We start from the raw sequence: 21,199 nt of genomic DNA on the forward strand, positions 1-21,199 counted from the left end.
TTTTGGGAAGCTGAGGATGTTTCGGACACCGCTTGAGTATTAATGGAAATTCGGGGGGGCGGGGGGCGGAATCCTGGAGGCTTCGTTTCTTGGAATATTCCTGGGTGGCAGGTCCTCTTCCACCCCAGGGCACACCTGGCTACCGGTGCGGAAACACCTGCCGGGTAGTGGGGGGATGGGACCATCAGAAAGTCGAAAGTTAACATGAATCGGAGGACAGATCTTGGGAAAGCGGAAGCTCGCTAATGACCCTCGAAGGGACACGCCTGCGAGGCAGACGGAAACCCGGACTTACCCAGGGGCCGCAGCCGGGGTCCACTCCGCACCAACACCGCTAGCGTTCAGGCCGACTCTGCAGGCGCGGCCCCTTTAAATTATTCACGGCAAGGCGTGTCACAGCCCCGCCCCGCCCCCGCCAGGCTTAGAAGGCCGACTAAGGCTGCCATGCTGAGTGTGGCCGCGCCTTAAAGGGCCACACACAACTTAATGCAAGGACTGCTCCTCCGGCTAAAAATGAGAACGACACATTTATTTTCCCTTTTATTGAACACCCTCCCCACCCTGTCTCCCCGCCCCCAAGGGTCCGACTCGAAAGGTCCAGGCCCTCCTTGGGCGCAGCAGGGAGCCGATCCTTAAAAGCAAACCCTAAGAATAAATAAGCGAGGGGGTGGGTCTCCGAAGTCCAGGGGTTAAGGTCTAATGGCAGTCGAGGTCGAATCAATTCACCAGCAGCGAATGCTCCTCCGAGGGGTCCCTGGAGGAGGGAAGCAGGGAAGAAGGGCGTTAGTTTTCTCTGTCTCGCTCCCTTTTCCTCAGCCCCCAACCCCCAATCTGAATGGGCCAGACCCAGGACTCGAACCTTCCGCAGCAGCAGAGAAGGCTGCAGGCCGAGCCGCTCCCGCGGCGGAACTTTCCAGAGGTCGGGGTGTCCTGGCACTGCGCGATGTAGGCCTGGAGCTCACTCTCCTCTGCACCTGCACCGCCGGGATGCTGGGAAGAGAAGCCAGGAGACTCAGACTTAAAGTGGCCCCCAACTTCTAAGACCCTTGAAGTCCACCCTCCCCTCTAGCCATCTGCATTGCTTCCCACCCCCAACCCCCCGGCCTTTGCTCTTGCTGTGCCTGTTGACCCGTGGTTTCATAGTTTCCTTGCACAGAGAACACTTCCCTGACCCCTGAACCTAGACACAAGTTGTATCTTTGCCAGTCTGGTGCCCTCTGCTGTGGGCCCAGCACCTAGAGACCTAGAGCCAGACCTGACACGACCTCGGTGCTCAGAAACCATCTACTGAGTGAGCCAGATGCACGCTGAGCCCAGCTGTGGGAGCAGGGCCTGAGTTTGCCCACCAGAGTGGATGCATGCGTGTGGCATCTGAGTGGTAGCGCGAGTCAGGAAGTAGCTCCCAGGGCCTGACTGAATGTGTCTGTAGGACAGTTGAATCCGTGCATGGGGAAAAGGGGGTGGACTCATCTGCCGGTGACACTGGATGTGGCAGGGTCCCAGCCAAGATTTCTTTCTTCTCACTCAGCCTCATGTTGGGACTATCTTTTCTCCAAGTATTTTCCAGCTACTAGGCCTTTGCTTTAGCTATTCCTTCCCCTTAATGCACTGTCCCTTGGGCTCCATCTCTTAGCTCTAGAGACGATGGAAAGGTTCAATGTCTATGCTGTCCAATATGGCAGCCACCAGCCACACTGGCTTTTGGGCAGTGGATACAGGATGGTGTCAGTCAGGAACTGAATTTGTAATTCTACTTCATTTGAATTAATTTTTTTTTTTTGAGACAGAGTCTTGTTCTGTCACCCAGGCTAGAGTGCAGTGGTACGATCTTGGCTCACTGCAACCTCCGGGTTCAAGCAATTCTCCTGCCTCGGCCTCCCGAGTAGCTGGGATTAAAGGCATCCGCCACCACACCTGGCTAATATGTATTTTTAGTAGAGATGGGGTTTCACCATCTTGGCCAGGCTGGTCTGGAACTCCTAACCTCATTATCCACCCACCTTGGCCTCCTAAAATGCTGGGATTACAGGCGTGAACCACCACCTCGCCCAGCCTGAATTAAATTTTTTTTTTTATTTTTTTTCCCCCCAGGCAGAGTTTCACTCTGCCACCCAGGTTGGAGTGCAGTGGCTCAATTTCAGCTCACTGCAACCTCTGCCTCCCAGGTGCAAGCAATTCTACTGCCTCAGCCTCTGGAGTAGCTGGGATTACAGGTGTGTGCCACCACGTCAGGCTAATTTTTTATATTTTTAGTAGACATGGGGTTTTACCACGTTGGCCAGGCTGGTCTGTAACTCCTGACCTCAGGTGATCTGCCCACCTCGGCCTCCCAAAGTGCTAAGATTTCAGGCATGAGTCACTGTGCCCAGCCAGAATCAAAATCAAAATTTAAATAGCTGCATGGGGCTAGAGACTAGTAATAGAACATTCTAGAAGTTCTCCTGGACCTACTCTCATACCCGTCTAAAGCAGGAGTCCCTCTGTAATCTTCCACTCTTCCTTCATACCTGTTACAAGTAGGTCATGGGTTGTCTGCTCCTGTCCCATGCATCTTGCCCAGAGGCCTCGGACAGATCACGTACACCTGATTTTCCTCGATGCCCAGAATCCGACACAGATCTTGGCCCTTACATATGTCTGCTGAAAGAATCGTATCTACCTGCCACTTCCACATCCTGCTCTGTCCCCTGATCCTTGCAGCTTGCTGGGAAACCACTGTTCCCAGCTACCCCATTAGACAGAGGACAGGGGGATTAGGAGCACGGCTTCTGGAATCAGACAGCCCTGAGTTGAGCCCAGTTTTACTGCTTAGAAGTTAACCTTAGGTGGGGTCAGAGGGAACTGGGGGCACGGCTGGGGGCTGGGGACAGGGTGGGGTCCCTGGGGGGTCAGTCTTAGGAATGGGCCAGCTGAGGGTCACCATGTGAATGGCAGCATCCCAGGGTCAATGACAAGGTCGTTGAAACTCTACGACTTGGCTGGGCATGGTGGCTCATGCCTGTAATCCAAGCACCTTGGGAGGCCAAGGTGGGTGGATCACTTGAAGTTAGGAGTTCCAGACCAGCCTGGCCAATGTGGTGAAACGCCATCTCTAGTAAAAATACGAAAATTAGCCAGGTGTGGTGGCACATGCCGGTAATCTCAGCTACTCAGGAGGCTGAGGCAGGAGAATCACTTGACCTCAGGAGGCGGAGGTTGCAGTGAGCCAAGATCACAGCACTGTACTGCAGCCTGGACCACAGAGCAAGATTCCATTTCGAATAAAACAAATAATGGGCCGGGTATGGTGGCTCACGCCTGTAATCCCAGCACTTTAGGAGGCTGGGGTGGGTGGATCAGGAGGTCATGAGCTGGAGACCAGCCTGGCTAACATGGCAAAACCCCATTTCTACTAAAAATACAAAAATTAGCTGGACACGGTGGCACAGGCCTGCAGTCCCAGCTACTCAGGAGGCTGAAGCAGGAGAACTGCTTGAACCGGGGAGGCAAAGGTTGCAGAGAGCCGAGATGGCACCACTGCATTCCAGCCTGAGCGACAGAGTGAAAGTCCATCTTAAATAAACAAATAAAGAAAGAAAGAAACTCTATGACTCGGTTACCCTGTAAAGGTAAAGGCAGACGTAGGCACCCTCCTGGCCCAAGCCCACCGTGCCAAGGCTGAGATGCCATCAGTTTTCCCCGCGGCCCCCAATTTCGAACCACCCTCTTTTTGGTTTCACAGAGTTGCCCATATTCTTTCCCGGGGTCTTCTCTGTTCACCTGTGGTGTCCCCAAAACCCCTGCATGACAGACTCCAGGCACCCAGAGCCTGAGCTTGGGGCTGGGCGCGCGTGGCTGAGCGCGCAACTGACCTTGATGGTGTCGTAGGCGCCGGTGATGAGAGCAATGAAGAGGCTGAGCACCATGTAGATGAAGAGGCTGATGAAGGAGTACAGGTAGAGCTGCGAGAAGAGCCACACCAGGCTGCTGCGGCCCTGCTGCGCCTGCATGGCGGCGAACGTCACGAACATGTCGTCCCCATTGATGAGCGAGAACAGGCACTCGGACACCATGGACAGTGAGCGGAACTGCAGAGGGGCGGAGGGTCAGAGGGAGCCAGGCACGGCCGGAGCCGGGGGCTGGCATCAGGCTGGGGTCCCCATGTGAGTGGCCGGGTCCCGGGCTGGGGTCACCATGTGAGTGGCCGGGTCCCGGGCTGGGGTCATCATGTGAATGGCCAGGTCCCAGGGTCAATGGCAGGATCACAGGGCTGACCTAGGGTCTGAGCAGATAGAGCAGGAAGGGGAGTAACCCAGGTTGAAATAGGGTCACCAGCAACTGTGACAATAATGGCACAGGGTCAGTGTCAGGGTCACCAGAGGCCACAGGGGACAGTGGACAGACTCCTAGAAGTCACCAAGGGGTTATCTGGGGGTCAGAATGTCAATGACAAGGTCATAGGGTCAATGTCAGCATCACTGAAGTTAAAGGGAACAGTGCATGGAATACCAGCAGTCACAACGGGCTCATCTGGGGGTCATTGTGTCAATAACCAGCTCACAGGGTCAATGTCAGGGTCACCAGGGGTTAGAGGAGACAGATCAGAGTACCTGCAGTCACTATGGGGCCAACTGGGAGTCACAGTGTCAATGACCGGGTCACAGGGTCAATGTCAAGGTCATCAGGGATTAGAGGGGACAGTGCATGCAGTACTAGCAGTCATGATGGGATCATGGTGTCAGTGACCAGGCCACAGACTCAATGCCAAGGTTACCAGGGTTTAGAAAGGACAGTACATGGAGTACTAGCAGTCAGATGGGGTCATCTGGGGGTCATGGTGTCAACAACCAGGTTACAGGGTCAATGTCAGCATCACCAAGGGTCAGACCAACTGGTAAGGCCCCAGGGTCCAGCTGAGTCATGCAATGTCACTCAATCTGGGGAGTCCAGGGGTAAGGGTGCTTAGGGGAGGGGGCCAGGGATCCTTTGACTGCAGGCCACACACACTCCAGCCATGGTGGCCCCTACCTTCACGTGATAGGGCCCCAGCACAATCCAGCCACAGAAGCAGTAGCCCAGGTAGATGACGGCCACGCAGCAGCAGAAGCGCATGACGCTGGGCAGGGCCACCCGAAGCGTGGCGATGAGGATCTGGGTTGGGGCAGAGGGGGCCTCATTGAGAGTGTGGCCACAACCCAGGTCAGCTGTGGGCACCCAGATGGGGGTGGGGGGGTTGGGCCTTGCCGAGGGCACAGCTGGTGTGGCCACAGGAGCTGGCGGGTGCCTGGAGGGGGCGGGGCAGTGTCTGAGGGGGTCCAAGGGCACCCACGGCTGGACTCAGCTGGGTGGGCACGAAGGATCAGGCTCCCAGGTCCCTGCCCAGGTGCAGCAATGACCCCGTGTGTATGGGCAGGTAGAAGGAGGAGGCGTGCAAGAGGCCACTGGCCAGGGCTGGTGAGTGCTGTGTGTAGGGATTTCTTTGGAGGGTATGGGGTAACCACATGGAAGGCCCAGCCTCGTGCACAAAGCTCACATTGTAGTTGTGGAAGAAGGTCAGATAGCGGATCACGCCCACCCACACCAGCAGCGTCGAGGTGCCCAGGAGGATGCTGCATACATCATAGCTTGCCAAGTTCTGTGGGTGGGAGCAGCATCAACCTCTCTGGCCCAGCCCTTCCCTTGCGGGGAGTCTGGGGGAGGATGTGGCCCCAGACGGGCACTGACAGCAGGGATGGGACCTGGGGCCCAGGGCGTGAGCAGGACACACCTTGGCCTCAATGCCAATCTTCATGATGGTGCCTGAGATGGTGAGCACGTCGCTGGTGACCAGCAGGATGTACCAGCCATTGACAAATTCCAGCCGCTCCCACAGGCTGATGACCCGTCCCCGCTGCCGCCACATGAACCCCACAAACTCCTGCAGAAGGCAGGCAGGGTGAGGGCCTGTCCAGGTCCAGGACCCTTGAAGGCCTGGCTTTTCTCACCCCAGGGCCAGCCCACACGACACAGGGGCCTCACGTTCTGCAGCAAGAAGCCTCGAAGCAGCGAGCGGGCACAGAGGAGGAAGGACAGGGAGCAGGTGAGGATGACAATCACATCAAACAGGAGCCGGAAGCTGTTGTCTCCTGCGGGGAGAGCACAGTGGGTAGGGCCAAGATGGCATGGAGCCTTGGGATGCTAGCTCTGGTGCCAGGCCAGGCTGGAGACCTAGGGGGCTGCACGGCTAGTTTTGGCAGGTCAATGGGCTCAGGGCTTGCTTGGGGTGAGTCAAGAACCTCAGTCAGCACTGGTCTAGGGCTTGGGGGATCCCAGGAGAGGACAGGGTCCCCGGTTCCTTATGATCTGAGGCTCAGGGCATTCCTGGGCAGGTGAGGGCCCCCACGCAGCACTGGTCTCGGGGTCAGGGGCTCACCGTGCCGGAAGACACTGGGGTGCTTACACTCCTGGATGTGGGTCTGGGTCTCTAGGCTGATGGGGATCCGCCCGCTGTGCGCCTTGTTGTCAAATGTGATCTGTGGGGGCCAGTTGGGAGCAGAGTAAACCTGGGCACCCCCAAGCCCCAAGGTCCATGTGACAGGTGGCCTGATAGACCCCGGGCTCCCTCCCTCATCACCTGTTTGCTTGCCCTTGACCAATGCTCCCGAAACGTTCCCGAGACTCCCTGACCATGTCCCTGCCCTGGAACTCAGGAGCCCTGTGGATCCCCCAGGGGCCTCACCAGGACGCTGAAGGTATAACAGTCCGGGATCTCATTGTTGATGAGGCTCTGGAGGTTAATGGTCTTCAGCCGGAAGTGGATGGTGACATTGATCAGCCTAGGCAGGAGGCTCGGGTGAGGGGCAGGGGCGTCTTCAGGTCCCTTCCGGCCTGACTGTCAGCACCCCTGCCCCGTGCTGATTCTGCAGCTGGCAGGGGAAGTGCTCACCCAGCAGGTGCCAGTGTTGTGGGGGGCGGGCCTGTTCCCATCTTAGGGAAGTGGCTGGTGGGGTAAGAGTGTCTGGTGTGGTGCCTCCCCCACCCTGGGCCCCCCTTGAGTGAGCAGGCAGTACTTGTGGAATTTAAGCGTGAGGTTCTTGTAACTGGAGCTGCCTTCCAAGAGGGCGAGATCGTCGCTGGGGGGCGGAGGGGGCCTCTCAGGGGGATCCACCTGGATGCAGTCTGAGGACAGCGAGGCAGGGAAGGGCCTCAGGGGGCAGGGGAGGCCAGGCTGGTCTCCCCAGAGTTCCCCGTAGCTTCTTCCCTGTGTTTCCCAGGGCTGGGTCATTCCTACAGGCCTGGCACTCTCTGGGCCAGAGGATGTTCAGTGAAAGAACCGTAATAAAAAATGACACCTGGTGCTTTCTATGTGGCAAGAGTCACACTCACACTAACCATACTTTTTTTTTTGAGATGGAGTCTCGCTCTTGTTGCCCAGGCTGAAGTGCAGCGCCACGATCTCAGCTCACTGCAACCTCCGCCTCCCAGGTTCTAGCGATTCTCTGGCCACAGCCTCCAGAGTAGCTGGGATTACAGGCATGCGCCACCACGCCCAGCTAATTTTGTATTTTTAGTAGAGACAGGGTTTCTCCATGTTGGTCAGGCTAGTCTCGAACTCTCAACCTCAGGTGATCCACCTGCTTCAGCCTCCCAAAGTGCTGGGATTACAGGTGTGAGTTACCGTGCACGGCCGAATACTATTTTTTTTTGAGATAGGGTCTCACTGTGTCACCCAGGCTGAAGTGCAGTGGCATGATCATAGCTTACTGCAGCCTCAACCTTCTGGACTCAAGTGATCCTCCTATCTGAGCCTCCTCAGTAGCTGGGACCGCAGAGGCATGCCACGACATCCAGCTAATTTTTTTGTGTATAGAGACAAAGCCTTCCTACATTGCCCAGGCTGGTCTCAAACTCCTGGCCTCAAGCAATCCTCCCTCCTCAGCCTCCCAAAGTGCTGGTATTACAGGCGTGAGCCACATCGCCCAGCCACAGCTGTTGATTTTAATCCCGCAGCTCAGACTCCAAACAGCAAAGCCCCGCTGTGCCCACTCACCAGTGACCACCATCGGATCAATGTCAAATGTGTCATTGGCTGGGTCCACATGGCCTCGGTGGTAGTACCGCTGGCAGAGAGCAAGCCCTGAGCCATTGGCCCAAGGGTCACCCCTGCCATGGACATACGCATACCGGCCCAGTGACACGTCCGGCAATGCCAGGTACTGTGGACAGAGAACAGGAGGGCCTGTGAGCCCAGCCCCTTCTCTGCGGCCCATCCACCTGCACCTGCCCACCCACCAGCACCTGGTCCACTGCATGGAAGATGGCCTGGTACAGCTGCTCTCGTGTGTAGGCTGCGAAGGTGTCATCTGCCCCGTCTGAGTAGCCCAGCAGGAAGAGGTGTCGGAAGGCGATGGTGTTCTCTTCCCGGAATGTCACAGCCAGCTGATTACTGAGCCCAAACAGGATGAGCTGGGAAGAGGGTAGCGGAGGTTGGCATGGCTAGGATGGAGGTCGGGGGGTATCTCCCTCGGGGCACAGGCAAGAGAAAGAGGACAGGGAGGGCCCTAGAGCTGTCCACTGGGGTGGGGCAGGCCTTGCTAACTCAGGCACCTGTGCATTTCTTTGCTTTGATTAATTTCACCCCACCTCTTGGCAAAAGCTCCAAGCCACTCCCACGACGGTGTCCTCCCTGCTACAACACAGGGTGGGCACTCGTATATCTCACAGCAGGGACTAACGTTCATCAAATTTTTTTTCTTTTTTGAGACGGAGTCCCGCTCTGTCGCCCAGGCTGGAGTGCAGTGGCGTGATCTCAGCGCACTGCAACCTCCACCTCCCAGGTTCAAGCAATTCTCTGCCTCAGCCTCCTGAGTAGCTGGGATTATAGGTGCCCGCCACAACGCCCAGCTAATTTTTGTATTTTTAGTAGAGCCAGGCTGGTCTCCAACTCCTGACCTCATGTGATCTGCCCACTGTGGTCTCCCAAAGCGCTGGGATTACAGGCGTGAACAACCATGCCTGGCCCTCAGTGGCTTCTTCTATACAATGGGAACAACAGCAGTCATCAGGACCTTGAAGGACATGCTGGTAAGCTTAAAAGGAGTGGCTGCAGGCTGTGCCGTGTGGCTCACGCCTGTAATCCCAGCACTTTGGGAGACCAAAGTGGGCAGATCACATGAGGTCAGGAGTTTGAGACCAGCCTGGCCAACATGGCGAAACCTGGTCTCTACTAAGACAAAAAACAAACAAACAAACAAAAATACAAAAATTAGCAGGGCGTGGTGGTAGGCACCTATAATCCCTGCTACTCAGGAGGCTGAGGCAGGAGAATCTCTTGAACCCACTGGGCAGAGGTTGCAATGAGCCAAGATTGAGCCACTACAGTCCAGCCTGGGCGAAAGAGTGAAACTCTGTCTCAAAAAATAAATTAATTGGCCGGGCATGGTGGCTCACGCCTGTAATCCAAGCACTTTGGAGGCCAAGGCAGGCGGATCACCTGAGGTCAGGAGTTCAAGACCAGCCTGACCAACATGGTGAAACCCCATCTTAAAAAAATAAATAAATAAAACAAAAAATTAATTAATTAAATAAAAATAAATAAATAAATATAAAAGGAGCTGCTACACACAGATTTCACATGGCTTCCTTCTTGTAATTACACTGCTTTAAGACTCTTCTTCAAGGGCTGGGCACGGTGGCTCACGCCTATAATCCCAGTACTTTGAGAGGCCGAGGCAGGCGAATCATGAGGTCAACAGTTCGAGACCAGCCTGGCCAACATAGTAAAACCTCGTCTCTGCTAAAAATACAAAAAATTAGCTGCACGTGGTGGTGCGCACCTGTAGTCCCAGCTACTCAGGATGCTGAGGCAGGAGAATCGCTTGAACTCAGGAGGTGGAGGTTGCAGTGAGCCAAGATTGTTGTGCCACTGCACTCCAGCCCAGGAGACAGTGCGAGACTTCGTTTCAAAAAAAATTGAAAAATGAAAAATAAATATTCTTCTTCAGGCCGGGTGCGGTGGCTCACGCCTGTAATCCAAGCACTTTGGAGGCCAAGGCGGGCGGATCACCTGAGGTCAGGAGTTCAAGACCAGCCTGACCAACATGGTGAAACCCTGTCTTAAAAAAAAAAAAGATTCTTCTTCAAGGAGAACAGTGGCCACAGGTGGCCTCCAGAGGGGGCCCTGCTTGGCAGGTCTCACCTGCACAGTGACCACCAGGATCTTGACCACTTGCAGCATCAGCTTGCAGGGCTTGCGGCCCTTGGCTCGAAACTTGTCGCACGGACTCATGAAGAAGTATTTGAGACGACGTCGAAGGTCTTCCTCTTCTGGGGGTGTCGGAGGGGCCGGCAAAGGCCCCGCCTGGGTCCCATACCCGGGGTTGGGGGTCAGAAGCCGCTCGGTCTCTGTGGGAATAGGAGAGGGCATTGGAGGTGAGGCCTGGGCAACTCCCCTTTACCCGTTTCTGAACAAGGAAGGCAGCACATGCCCTATCTTCACGGCCCCACGTTCCTGCCAAGGAAGAGCTCAGAGAGGTCTAAAGAAAACCAGAAAACCAGGGCCGAGCGCAGTGGCTCACGCCTATAATCCCAGCGTTTTGGGAGGCCAAGGTCGGTGGATCACAGGGTCAGGAGATCGAGACCATCCTGGCTAATATGGTGAAATCCCATCTCTACTAAAAATACAAAAATTAGCCGGGCATGGTGGCATGCACCTGTAGTTCCAGCTACTTGGGAGACTGAGGCAGGAGAATCGCTTAAACCTGGGAGGCAGAGGTTATAGTGAGCCAAGATCGTACCACTGTACTCCAGCCTGGGTGACACAGCAAGACTCCGTCTCAAAAAAAAATAAACAACCAGAAAACCTGCAACATTTTATGTATCTATGCACCAGTCCTATGCAGAGGTTATGAGCTGGGTTTCAGGAGGTACAGGGCCTGGGCTGATTCCTGCCCCTCCTGTTCACCAGCTTTCTGAGCCTCAGTTTCCTCATCTGCAAAACGGGGCAATAATCATCTCTCATGGGAACACTTAGGACTGGATGCTTATAAAGCATTAATCACAGGGACTGATCCATGGTGAATGTCAGAACACTTCATCAACGTTCCTGTTACTGATCTGTGGGAAGAGAATGAACTGCTCCCACTGGCTTTTCACTGGACGTTCAAGGCTCCTGGGCTCATCCCAACTCCTGCTTCCAGATATGAGCATAACACTCAGCCTGTATTCCAGGTTTATCTGGACAAATACCCAAAAGATGACCTCTGCATTCATTATAACCTGGCCCATCAGCTGACACTCTCAGAAGCCAAAGACCTGGAGAAAGGGTAATTGACAATATAAGTAATAATAAGGGAACACATTTGCTAAGACTTTTTTTTTTTTGAGACAGAGTCTCGCTCTCGCTCTGTTGCCCAGGCTGGAGTGCAATGGCGCGATCTCGGCTCACTGCAACCTCCACCTCCCAGGTTCAAGAGATTCTCCTGCCTCAGCCTCTCAAGTAGCTAGGACTGCAGGCATGCTACCACACCCAGCTAAATTTTTGTATTTTTAGTAGAGATGGGGTTTCACCATGTTAGCCAGGATGGTCTCCATCTCCTGAACTCATCATCTGCCCACCTTGGCCTCCCAAAGTGCTGGGATTACAGGCATGAGCCACCCTGTGCCCAGCCACTAAAGACTCATTTTTTTTCTCCCTGAAGAGCACCAGCTCCTGGAAATCATGAAGCCCTAAGATCAAATCCCAGACCTGCTACTTTCCAGTCAGGTGACTCCAGGTACCTCCCTGAGCCTCCATCTCCTCATCTGAAGAGTGGAAATGTTAAAACGGCTACCCCTTGGCTGGGCTCAGTGGCTCACGCCTGTTATCCCGATGGTTTGGGAGGCCAAGGTGGGAAGATTGCTTGAGTCCAGGGGTTTGAGACCAGCTTAGGTAATACAACGAGACCCTCTTCACCAAAAAAAAAAAAAAATTGTTTTTAATTAGCTGTGGTGATGGTTCATGCCTGTAGTTAGTAGCTGGGGCTCCAACTACTCAGGAGGCTGAGATGGGAGGATCACTTGAGCCCAGGAGTTGGATGTTACAGTGAGCCACTGCACTACAGCCCTGGGCAACAGAAAAAAGTTTCTTAAAAAAAAAAAAAAAAAAGCCTACCCTCTCCCAGAACCCTGAGGCTGAGATCGTGAAGCTGCTCTGAGAATTCAACGAGACACAGCAGATAAAGACCTCTTCAGCAAACACAAGCTGTTCTACTCACTGTTTATTTTTTTCCAGCTTAAGGAGAAGATCTAAGGTTTCAGCAACTGCTGGAGTCAAAGCTGGTCACGGTAGGACCAGCCCAGGACTGTCCCTGTCACACCCCCACGGGGATATGCTTTCTAGGGCTTGGCCCCCTGCCTAGCAAAGCTGTCAGGATAAATGTGGACAGTGTCAGAACCTGCTGGGCAGAGAGGGACAAGTTCCCGGCCCCTCCCTTTGGAATCGGATGCTGCTGTGGCTGTTTATAACAAAGCCAGAGGGCAGGGCCCGCATACCAGGCTGAGATTACAGCCAACCCACCCCAGACCCTACCAGCTGGGACACCAGGATGCCTATCAGGTAGGGGTCCCCAGCTAGCTCCAGAAGGGGAAGCTAACACAAGGGGTCTTCCTGCAGCCTCCTTGGGGGATGCGCATCAGAACTGGCTGGAAGCCCGAGTTTAAGAAGGCTGCACTTCCACGGGTTTGGAGAGTTAAAATTGAGTTAATCGCCTTGGGGCAATCCCTCCAGCTCTCGATTTGTTGTTGTTGTTGTTGTTGTTGAGACAGGGTCTCACTGTTGCCCAGGCTGGAGTGCAGTGGCGTGATCCTGGCTCACTGCAACCTGCGCGTCCCGGGTTCAAGCAAGTCTCCTGTTTCAGCCTCCCAAGTAGCTGGGATTACAGACACTGGCCACCACACCCGTCTGATTTTTGTATTTTTAGTAGAGACAGGATTTCACCATGTTGGCCAGGCTGGTCTCGAACTCCTAACCATGTGATCCGCCCGCCTCGGCCTTCCAAAGCACTGGGGTTACAGGCGTGAGCCACCGCGCCCGGCCCGCGCTGGAATTTAGGGAAGCTTAGCATTTGTCTCCAGGAATCAGGAGGGGAAGCCGGGGAGTCTCACGTGCGGGTTGGAGTAGCTGGTGCCCGCTGCCTGAGTTCCAGCCAAAGTTGAGCCATCAGGACCTAGGCTCCCCGTGGAAATCCCGGGAACCTCGCCGTCCCAAAGGGGAGAAGCTGGCGGCCCGGCGCGCTCGCTGCCTGAGTTTGGGAACCCGGCATAGCCTGGGCTCAGGAGGGAGAATCGGAGAGGCTGGTGCCCACCCGCCGCCCAAGTTCTAGGAGCTGTCTGCCCATTTCTCCACCCTGGGGAGGCTGAGAAGTCAGCGCTGGAGTTTAGAAAAAAGGAGACTGGGAGCTCTGCCGCCCCAGGTCGGAGAAGCAGCCCGCCCGCCCGGGTTCGGGGCCCCACGGTGCCGCCCACGCCCTCACCTGAGCCGCGCGGACCCGCCGGGGCTGTCATGCTGGGGCGGGAGCGCGGGACGCGGGCGGGTGCGGCGGGGCAGCAGCCTGGGTCCGAGCGCCCGTCGCTGTCACTGCGACCTCCCTCCCTCGCGGCGCGGCTTCAAACCCTCCCGCATCAGCTGATCCGCGCCGCGGTCACGTGACCCGGTAGCCAAGAGCCCTTCACGTGACCGCATCTCGTCCCGCCCCCGAGCCACGACAACCTGTGCCGGAACAGCGCGCACGCGTGCCTCAGCCGGCTAGCTCCACCCTGGGTCGAAGGCGGTCGCGAGGTCCTATCGCCGACGGGCTCTGGGTTGCGGGGGATGGGCTGGCCTTGAGCTTGGCAACGACGATCTCCGCCCTGGCTCCCTGCCGTGCCCCGAATCCGGTGCCAGGCTCGTGACTTCCATGTCCAGAACTTGACCCTTTATCCTCGTTGGTGCCTGGTGATGACCCTGCGTACTCTTTCAACGCTGTCTTCCTCTTTCTTGCAGAAACTCCTTTTACCCCTCTCATGCGGACCTTCAGCAAACACGATTTCCTAATTATGTGCCAAATAGAACCACTTATCCCCACCCCTATGGCCCCCAGCCCAGAGTTCTCCAACATTCCTGGCCCGGATCTTTGCAGCAACCTCCTCCCGGATCGCAGCCTCCCTCCACTCCACTCTCTACCCAGCAGCCACAAGCATCTTCAAAGAATAATTCCTATCAGTCCTGCGAGAACCTGCCCTTGGCTTCCCATTGCTCTGGACTGACAAGCAAAGTTCCCGCTCTGGTTTATCAGGGCCCTTTGATCTGGCCCCTACCTCCACCCAAGCTCATCTTTCTATAACCCCAGGGTTTTTGCATATTTTTGCCCTGGAAAGAAATGGTTAGGAATTTAGACTCTGAAGGGCAATTGGGGTTTAAATCTAGGCACTGACAACTGCCACTTGTACATCTTCTACAGTCTTTTCAACTCCAAGCTGAGCACAGTGAGTGGTGGCCTAAAATCCCAGCTACTCAGGAGGCTGAGGTGGAAGGATCGCTTGAGCCCAGGAGGTCCAGGCTACAGTGAGTTATGATCACACCACTTCACTCCAGCCTGGGCAGCAGAGCAAGACTGTCTTAAAAAAAAAAAAAAAAAAAAAAGTCCACATGCCTCCATTTTTCTTATTTGCAAAATGGGCATATTCAATCAGTCATCTACCTCCTGGGGCCATTGAGAGAAAAATAAATTAGTGATTATTGGGATTATAAAATCCTTCATTGAGAAAGCTGCCCACCATTTATATCATGTCTTGTTATGCTTCTCCTAGAAGGTACCATACCTTGTAGTTGTTTTTTAAGTATTCTGAATTTAATATCTATGAGCTCTGTGCAGGTCGACGCCACACTTATCTTGTTTCCTGCTGAGTCCCCAGCAATCCAGAGATGTTTGTTGATTGCATAAATGAGCAACCTCTTTTTGTCCACTTGTTTGCCTACTGTATGGGCTTTGAAAAACAAGGGGTGCCAGGTGTGATGGCTCACGCCTGTAATCCCAGCACTTTGGGAGGTTGAGGAAGGCAGATCATGAGGTCAGGAGTTCGAGACCAAGCTGACTAACATGGTGAAACCCATCTCTACTAAAAATACAAAAATTAGCTGGGTGTGGTGGTACCTGTCTGTAATCCCAGCTACTCAAGAGGCTGAGGCAGAAGAATCACTCGAACCCAGGAGGCAGAGGTTGCAGTGAGCCGAGATCATGCCACTGCACTCCAGCCAGGGTGACAAAGGGAGACTAAAAAAGAGGAAGAAGAAGGAGGAGGAGGAGGAAGAGGAGGAGGAGGGCAGCAAGGGGTAAGTGAGCAGAACAGACAGTAGTGACTAGTGGTATGGACCAGGGTGAGATATTGTGGGTTAAGCTGGGAAGTCTAGCCGGAAGGAAGCCAGGACACTGGAGCTCCAGATTGTGGCTGGCCCTGGCCACACCATCCCATCTCTGGAGCAAGGGGCTGTGCTCAGAAAGAAAGCACAAAAGGTAAACCACGACACAGAGCCCGGAGGCAGTGGGAGGATTTTACTAACTGCACAACACACAATTTCCCCAGGCCCCCAAGGATGCCGGCGTCCCCTTCAGCCATCAGGCCCCAGCAGTGCCCCTTGCTCCTGTATCCCCTCTGGACTCTCGCCGGTAGGGAGGGCTGGGCTGACAGTGCCACCAGAGGGAGAGCAGGGGTCACGGTGGGACACAGGGTCGGGGTCAGGGCTGGGCACAGGATCAGGGTCTGGGCTGGGCACAAGGTCAGGACCAGCATCCTGCCCAGGCTTGGGGTCAGACGATTCCACAGGAGTAGGGCTGCGGGTGGATCTGGAGCCTGGGAGGGGTTTGGAACTGGGATCGGGCGGAGTGCCAGGCCCAGAGCCGGGGTCAGGGCTGCGGCCAGAGCTGGTGCCAGGGCTGAGGCCCAAGCCAGAGCCAAGCACAGAAACAGCATCAGGACCCCGGAGGGAGACTTGCCCCGGCCTCATCATGGATGCAGGGCTGAGGCCAGGCGCGAGGCCCAGGCCTGCGGCAGCTGCTGCGGCTGCAGCGGCCGCCGCAGCGGCGGCAGCAGCCGCGCCCTCATGCACCCGTTTGTGCTTGGTGAGGCTGGAGGCCTGGCCGAAGGCCTTCCCGCAGAGCTGACAGCGATAGGGACGCTCGCCCGAATGCACGTGCAGGTGCTGGAGCAGCGCTGAGCTCTGCCCGAAGGCCTTAGAGCAGTGCGGGCAGGCGTAGGGCCGCTCACCCGTGTGGATGCGCAGGTGGTGTTGCAAGTTGGAGCTCTGCCCGAAGGCCTTGCCACAGTGCGGACAGCGGTAGGGGCGCTCGGCCGTGTGCGTGCGTTGGTGCTGCAGCAGCGCCGAGCTCTGCCCGAAGGCCTTGCCGCACTGCGGGCACGGGTAGGGCCGCTCGCCTGTGTGTGTGCGCAGGTGTTTCAGCAGCGCCGAGCCCTGGCCGAAGCCCTTAGCGCACACCGGGCACTTGTGGGGCCGCGGGCCGCCGTGCGTGCGCAGGTGCTGCGCCAGGAGCGAGCCATGCCCGAAGGCCTTGCCGCACACAGGGCAGTGGTGCGGCTTCTCCCCGCTGTGGCTGCTGCGATGTTTCAGCAGCGTGGAGCGCCAGCCGAAGGCCTTCCCGCAGGCCGCGCACTGGTACGGCCGCGCCCCGGTGTGGATGCCACGATGCTGCGCCAGGGTGGCACCGTGGCTGAAGGACTTCCCGCAGTCGGGGCAGCGGTACGGCTTCTCGCCGCTGTGGGTGCGGCGATGCTGGCTCAGCCCCGAGCTGCGGCGGAAGGCTCGCCCACAATCCGGGCAGGAGAAGGGCCGGGGAGGGCTGGCGGGGGCGGGGAGCACCGCGGGGCTGGTGGCCAAGACCTGGGGGGTGGCAGTGAGGTCAGAGGAGATGGGGTCCACGTTTGGATCGCCGGGGCTGAGGGTGTCGCTGTTAGGATCGAGAACCAGGGGTACCGGGCCAATCACATCTGGATCGAGGTCGAAACTCGAAGACATGGGGTCGGGATCTTGGGGTTCCGAGCCCAGAGCTTCGGCGTCGGGGTCCAGATCCTCCGAGATGGGCTCCAGATCTTCATAGTTGGGGTCCACGTCTTCCGAGACAGTGTTGAGGTCTTCTGGATCAGGCTCTGGGTCTTCAGAAACCGGGTCCAGATCCTCGGGATTGGGGTCCAGGTCCTCAGAGTCAGAGTCGAGCTCTTCATAAACCGGTCTCAGGCCTTTGTGGCCTGGGTTCCTGACCAGGACTGAGCGCCGCATTTCAGGCGTGGATGTGCCGGCTGCTTCTAGGGCAGGACCTGCAAGGGCAAGGACAGAGGGTGGGTGGAGGTGGGTTCTGGGGAAGCCGGGTGTCTTTTGGAAGCATCGTTAGCGATGGGAGAGGGGACCCAGTTGTGCCCCCAGAACACACTATTTTTCTTTCTTCCTTCCTTCCTTCTTCTTCTTTTTTTTTTTTTTTTTTTGAGAGTCTGTTCTGTCGCCAAGGCTGGAGTGCAATCGCGGATCTCGGTTCACTGCAACCTCAGCCTCCGTGGTTCAAGCGATTCTTCTGCCTCAGCCTCCCGAATAGCTGAGATTACAGATGTCCGCCACCACACCCGGCTAATTTTTGTATTTTTAATAGAGACGGGGTTTCACCATGTTGGCCAGGCTGGTCTCCAACTCCTGACCTCAGGTGTTCCGCCTGCCTCAGCCTCCCACAGTGCTGCTATTACAAGTGTGAGCCACGGTGCCCGACCCTACTTCTTTATTTTTATTTTTTTGAGATGGGGTTTTACTCTGTCACCCTTGCTAGCGTGCAATGATGTGATCATAACTCACTGCAGCCTCAAACTCCGGGGCTCAAGCGATCCTCCCCTCGGCCTCCAGAGTAGCTAGAACTACAGATGCACCACCACACTCAGCTAACTTGTTTCCTTCCCTCCCTTCCTTCTTTCTTTCCTTGCTCCCTTCCTCTCTTCTCTTCTCTTTCTCTTCTTTTCTTCTCTTTAGCGATGGAGTGTTGCTGTACTGCCCAGGCTGGTCTCAAATTCCTGGCCTCTAGTAAGCTTCTAGCCTCGGCCTCACAAAGGGCTGGGATTACAGGTGCGAGCCACTGTGCCTGGGCAAACCCCACCCACTTCTGAGCATACAGGTGGATCTTTCCCTTATCTCTGACTGCAGGGAGATTTCTGACTCACTCCAGCCAGGGCAGGGAGTTGAGGGACCCCAGTAAGACATGGTGGGACATGGTAGGACCCTCCCCTCTCAGCCCCGAACCTGGATGGAGGGCATGGGACTTGGCACTAGAGCTTTCTAGTCCCCAACTCCATGGCTCTGCCCCTCCCTCCATCCTGGACTCCTCTTGTGAGAAGCTTGGGTCCTGTGGAGGAGAGAGTCCTAGATTCTGACCCCTTGCTGAGGGTCCCCACATGGGGAACAGTGTGGGTGTCAGGGTTCCTGTGCTCCTGAGCACATGGTCTGAATTCTTGTCCCATACTTGGGGGTGGCAGATTAATTTGTGGGGCTTCTGGTAGGGAGGCCCCCCCACCCTCCAGAGGCAGCATTCTGAGCTCTAGAACTCATGTTTGGGGGATAAGAATATGCAATAAATGACCAGGCACGGTGGCTCACACCTGTAATCCCAGCACTTCGGGAGACCGAGGTGGGCGGATCACCTGAGGTCGGGAGTTCGAGACCATCCTGGCCAACATGGAGAAACCCCGTCTCTACTAAAAATACAAAATTAGCTAGGTGTGGTGGTGCATGCTTGTAATCCCATCTACTTGGGAGGCTGAGGCAGGAGAATTGCTTGAACTGGGGAGGTGGAGGTTGCAGTGAGCCGAGATCGCACCGTTGCACTCCAGCCTGGGCAACAAGAGTGAAATTTCATCTCAAAAAAAAAAAAAAAATGAATATGCAACAAATAACATCTGGTATCCCGCCTGGGTCACTGAGGCGAGACAAGAAGACTCTGGCTTTCCCTCTGGGGAGAAGACAACCTGAATTCCAGACCTCACAGCTCCAGGTGGGAGTAAGTGTCAAATCCTCTGTGTTCTCTCTTCGATCGGGAATGCCCTTTCCTAAAGCTAGATGGTGAGGGTGGTAAAGTGATATTTGGGAGCCCTCCTGGTGAGGAGGGGTGGGCAGGGAGACTCATGAACCCCATAGGCTGGAGGGTGGGGACAGTTGTTAGTATACCTGTTTTATTTATTGATTGATTTAGAGATGGGGTCTTGCTATGTTGCCCAGGCTGAACTCAAACTCCTGGGCTCAAGATATCCTCCTGCCTCAGCCTCCCAAAGTATGGAAATTACAGGCATGAGCCACCATGCTAGGCTATTGTATCTGTTTTCCCAATTGGCTAGAAGGTCCTGAATTTTTACTTCTAGCTGGAGGATGTGCAAAAATAATACCTGGGGACCCTCTGGAGTTATTGGGGGAATGCCTGCACCATCTCCTCCCATGCCTGGGACATGGGGAGAAGTGTCAGCACACTTGTGGCCCTTCCTGCAGGAATGATTCTGAACTGAATTCCAGGCTTGTGGCTGGGGGCAGGCTGGCAGGTAGAGGAACAAGAGCTGGAACCACTTCTGGGGAACAAGGGGAGCCCAGGAGGACCTGCCGAGGGGGGATGCCTTGAGCTCCCCACTCCATGGCTGGGTGTTGAGGTGCAAACAATGAATCCATCTGTTCCTGGCAGAAGGTGTGGGGGACCCGTGGCTCCCCTCTGAGGAAGGGAATACACAGCCACAACCCCATAGCTGGGAGTGTGCAGGCAAACAGAGCAGGATCCTGGACCTGGGTTCTCAACCCAGACCCCATAGTTGGAGAGTGGAGGAAACAATACCTGGGACCCCTCCTGCATTCCTGGGGAGGGGGCAGAGGAGCCCTTAGATTGCCTCCAGGGGAAGGGGCACCTGAATTGCCATCTCTTAGCTGGAAGGTGGGAGCAGTCACTGAAGTCTTTCCTGAGTTCCCAGGGGTGAGGGCAGGTGGACCCCTGGATCACCTCCTGGGGAAGGAGCTTCTAGAATTCCAGACCCCAAGACTGGAGGGGGAGGGGAACAATCGCTGGGTCCCTTCCTAGGGTTCTAGGGGAAGAGGGACCCCGTAGGTCCCCCTCTTGAGGACAGGGCCTCTGAACTCCCGACCCCAGGCGGGAGGTGGAAACAATACTCGAGCCTTTCCTCGAATCAGGAGGGGAGGGGTCCTGGATCGCCTCCTGGAGAAGGGGCTTCCTGAGATCCAGACCCCAGAGCTGGTGGGCGCCCCCCACCCAGCCCGATTGAAGGCTCCCAATCTCCGGGGCCCTCCCCCCAGGGCCTCAGCGGCGGGATGGGCGCGCTAGGCCGGCGCGGGCCGCGGGGTCCCCTCCCCATCGCGCCCGCGACCCCTGCTCTCCCGGGCCGGGGCCGGTGGCGCGCAGGGCGGGGGACGAATAGAGGTCGCCCCGGGCTGCGCCCCGCGCCTAGAGCCCCCCGCCGCCCGCCCCCCACCCAGCCCCCCGCCCCGGCCCCAGCCCACTCGGGGGGACACTCACCCGGCGCCCCTCGCCCCTGCCCGGCCTGCAGTGCCCGCGCCGGCCGCCGGCGCCCCCCGGGCCCGCAGGAAGCCCCCCACCCGCCAGCCCCGCCGGCGGCCCCCTCGGCCCAGCGGCCCCGCCAGGCGCTCCCGGGGAGCGAGAGGGGCCGGCCGAGGGCCGCAGCGGGAGCTGCTGGGACTTGTAGTTCGCCCGCGCCCGCCGCGGCCGTCGCCATCGCTGCCCCCGCCCCCCGGGCAGGCCTTTGTCCCCGGCCCGGCCACCCCGGCCTCGCGGCCTCGCCTTTGTTTGCACCGCGCCCCGCCTGCACGCAGCCCTGGCCAGGTCCCTAGTCTCTTCTTGGGCCTGTCTCGGCCCCTGCGTGGCCCTGGACCTATCTCTTTCTCTCCATCTCTGTCCCTCTCGGGCTCTCTCAGTCCCTATCTCTCGATCTCTGTTCATTCTCTGTCTGTCTCCGTCCCTGTCTACCCATCTCTGTTCCTTTCTCTGTCTCTCTGTCCCCATTTCTTTCTCTCGGTGTTCCAATCTCTTTGCCTCTGTTGCTTTCTCTGCCTCCATCTCTCTATGTTTCTGTCTCTCTCTCTGTCTCTCCTGCCCATGTCTCTGACTCTATCTTTGTTCATAAAACTCTAAACATGTTGTTCTTGCAGACTTGCAATGCACGTAGGCAC

General features: G+C 56.5%; 2 protein-coding genes across 2 annotated transcripts; both read right to left on the reverse strand.

The window, feature by feature from the left end:
* Positions 1-473: 473 nt before the first annotated feature.
* MCOLN1 (mucolipin TRP cation channel 1) lies at positions 474-10,443 on the reverse strand. Its single transcript, XM_012436157.3, has 13 exons — positions 10,157-10,443; positions 8,257-8,424; positions 8,009-8,174; positions 7,029-7,137; positions 6,698-6,794; positions 6,392-6,491; positions 5,998-6,104; positions 5,747-5,896; positions 5,513-5,614; positions 5,008-5,130; positions 3,852-4,067; positions 860-990; positions 474-754 (listed from the first exon to the last, which is right to left on the reverse strand). The coding sequence occupies exons 1-13, from the start codon at positions 10,382-10,384 to the stop codon at positions 718-720; spliced, it is 1,734 nt and encodes a 577-aa protein (XP_012291580.3). The 5' UTR covers positions 10,385-10,443; the 3' UTR covers positions 474-717.
* Positions 10,444-15,512: 5,069 nt separating this feature from the next.
* Positions 15,513-20,675, reverse strand: ZNF358 (zinc finger protein 358). Its single transcript, XM_021676613.2, has 2 exons — positions 20,529-20,675; positions 15,513-17,304 (listed from the first exon to the last, which is right to left on the reverse strand). Exon 2 carries the CDS (start codon positions 17,264-17,266, stop codon positions 15,584-15,586), a length of 1,683 nt encoding a protein of 560 aa, XP_021532288.1. The 5' UTR covers positions 17,267-17,304; positions 20,529-20,675; the 3' UTR covers positions 15,513-15,583.
* Between the last annotated feature and the right edge of the window lie 524 nt (positions 20,676-21,199).

The sequence above is a fragment of the Aotus nancymaae genome, unplaced genomic scaffold, assembly GCF_030222135.1.
Source record: "Aotus nancymaae isolate 86718 unplaced genomic scaffold, 86718_ANA_hifiasm-v0.15.2.pri h1tg000028l, whole genome shotgun sequence".
Lineage (NCBI taxonomy): Eukaryota > Metazoa > Chordata > Mammalia > Primates > Aotidae > Aotus > Aotus nancymaae.

Bases quoted from the DNA above. Each gene is read 5' to 3' on its own strand.
- MCOLN1 (XM_012436157.3), bottom strand. From the start codon at position 10,384: ATGCCCTCTCCTATTCCCACAGAGACCGAGCGGCTTCTGACCCCCAAC. The intron at 8,425-10,156 runs GTGAGACCTGCC...CCCTCTTCCCAG, and splicing joins TCCTGGTGGTCACTGTGCAG to CTCATCCTGTTTGGGCTCAG. The intron at 755-859 runs GTTCGAGTCCTG...TCCCTCCTCCAG, and splicing joins CTTCTCTGCTGCTGCGGAAG to GGACCCCTCGGAGGAGCATT.
- ZNF358 (XM_021676613.2), bottom strand. From the start codon at position 17,266: ATGCGGCGCTCAGTCCTGGTCAGGAACCCAGGCCACAAAGGCCTGAGA.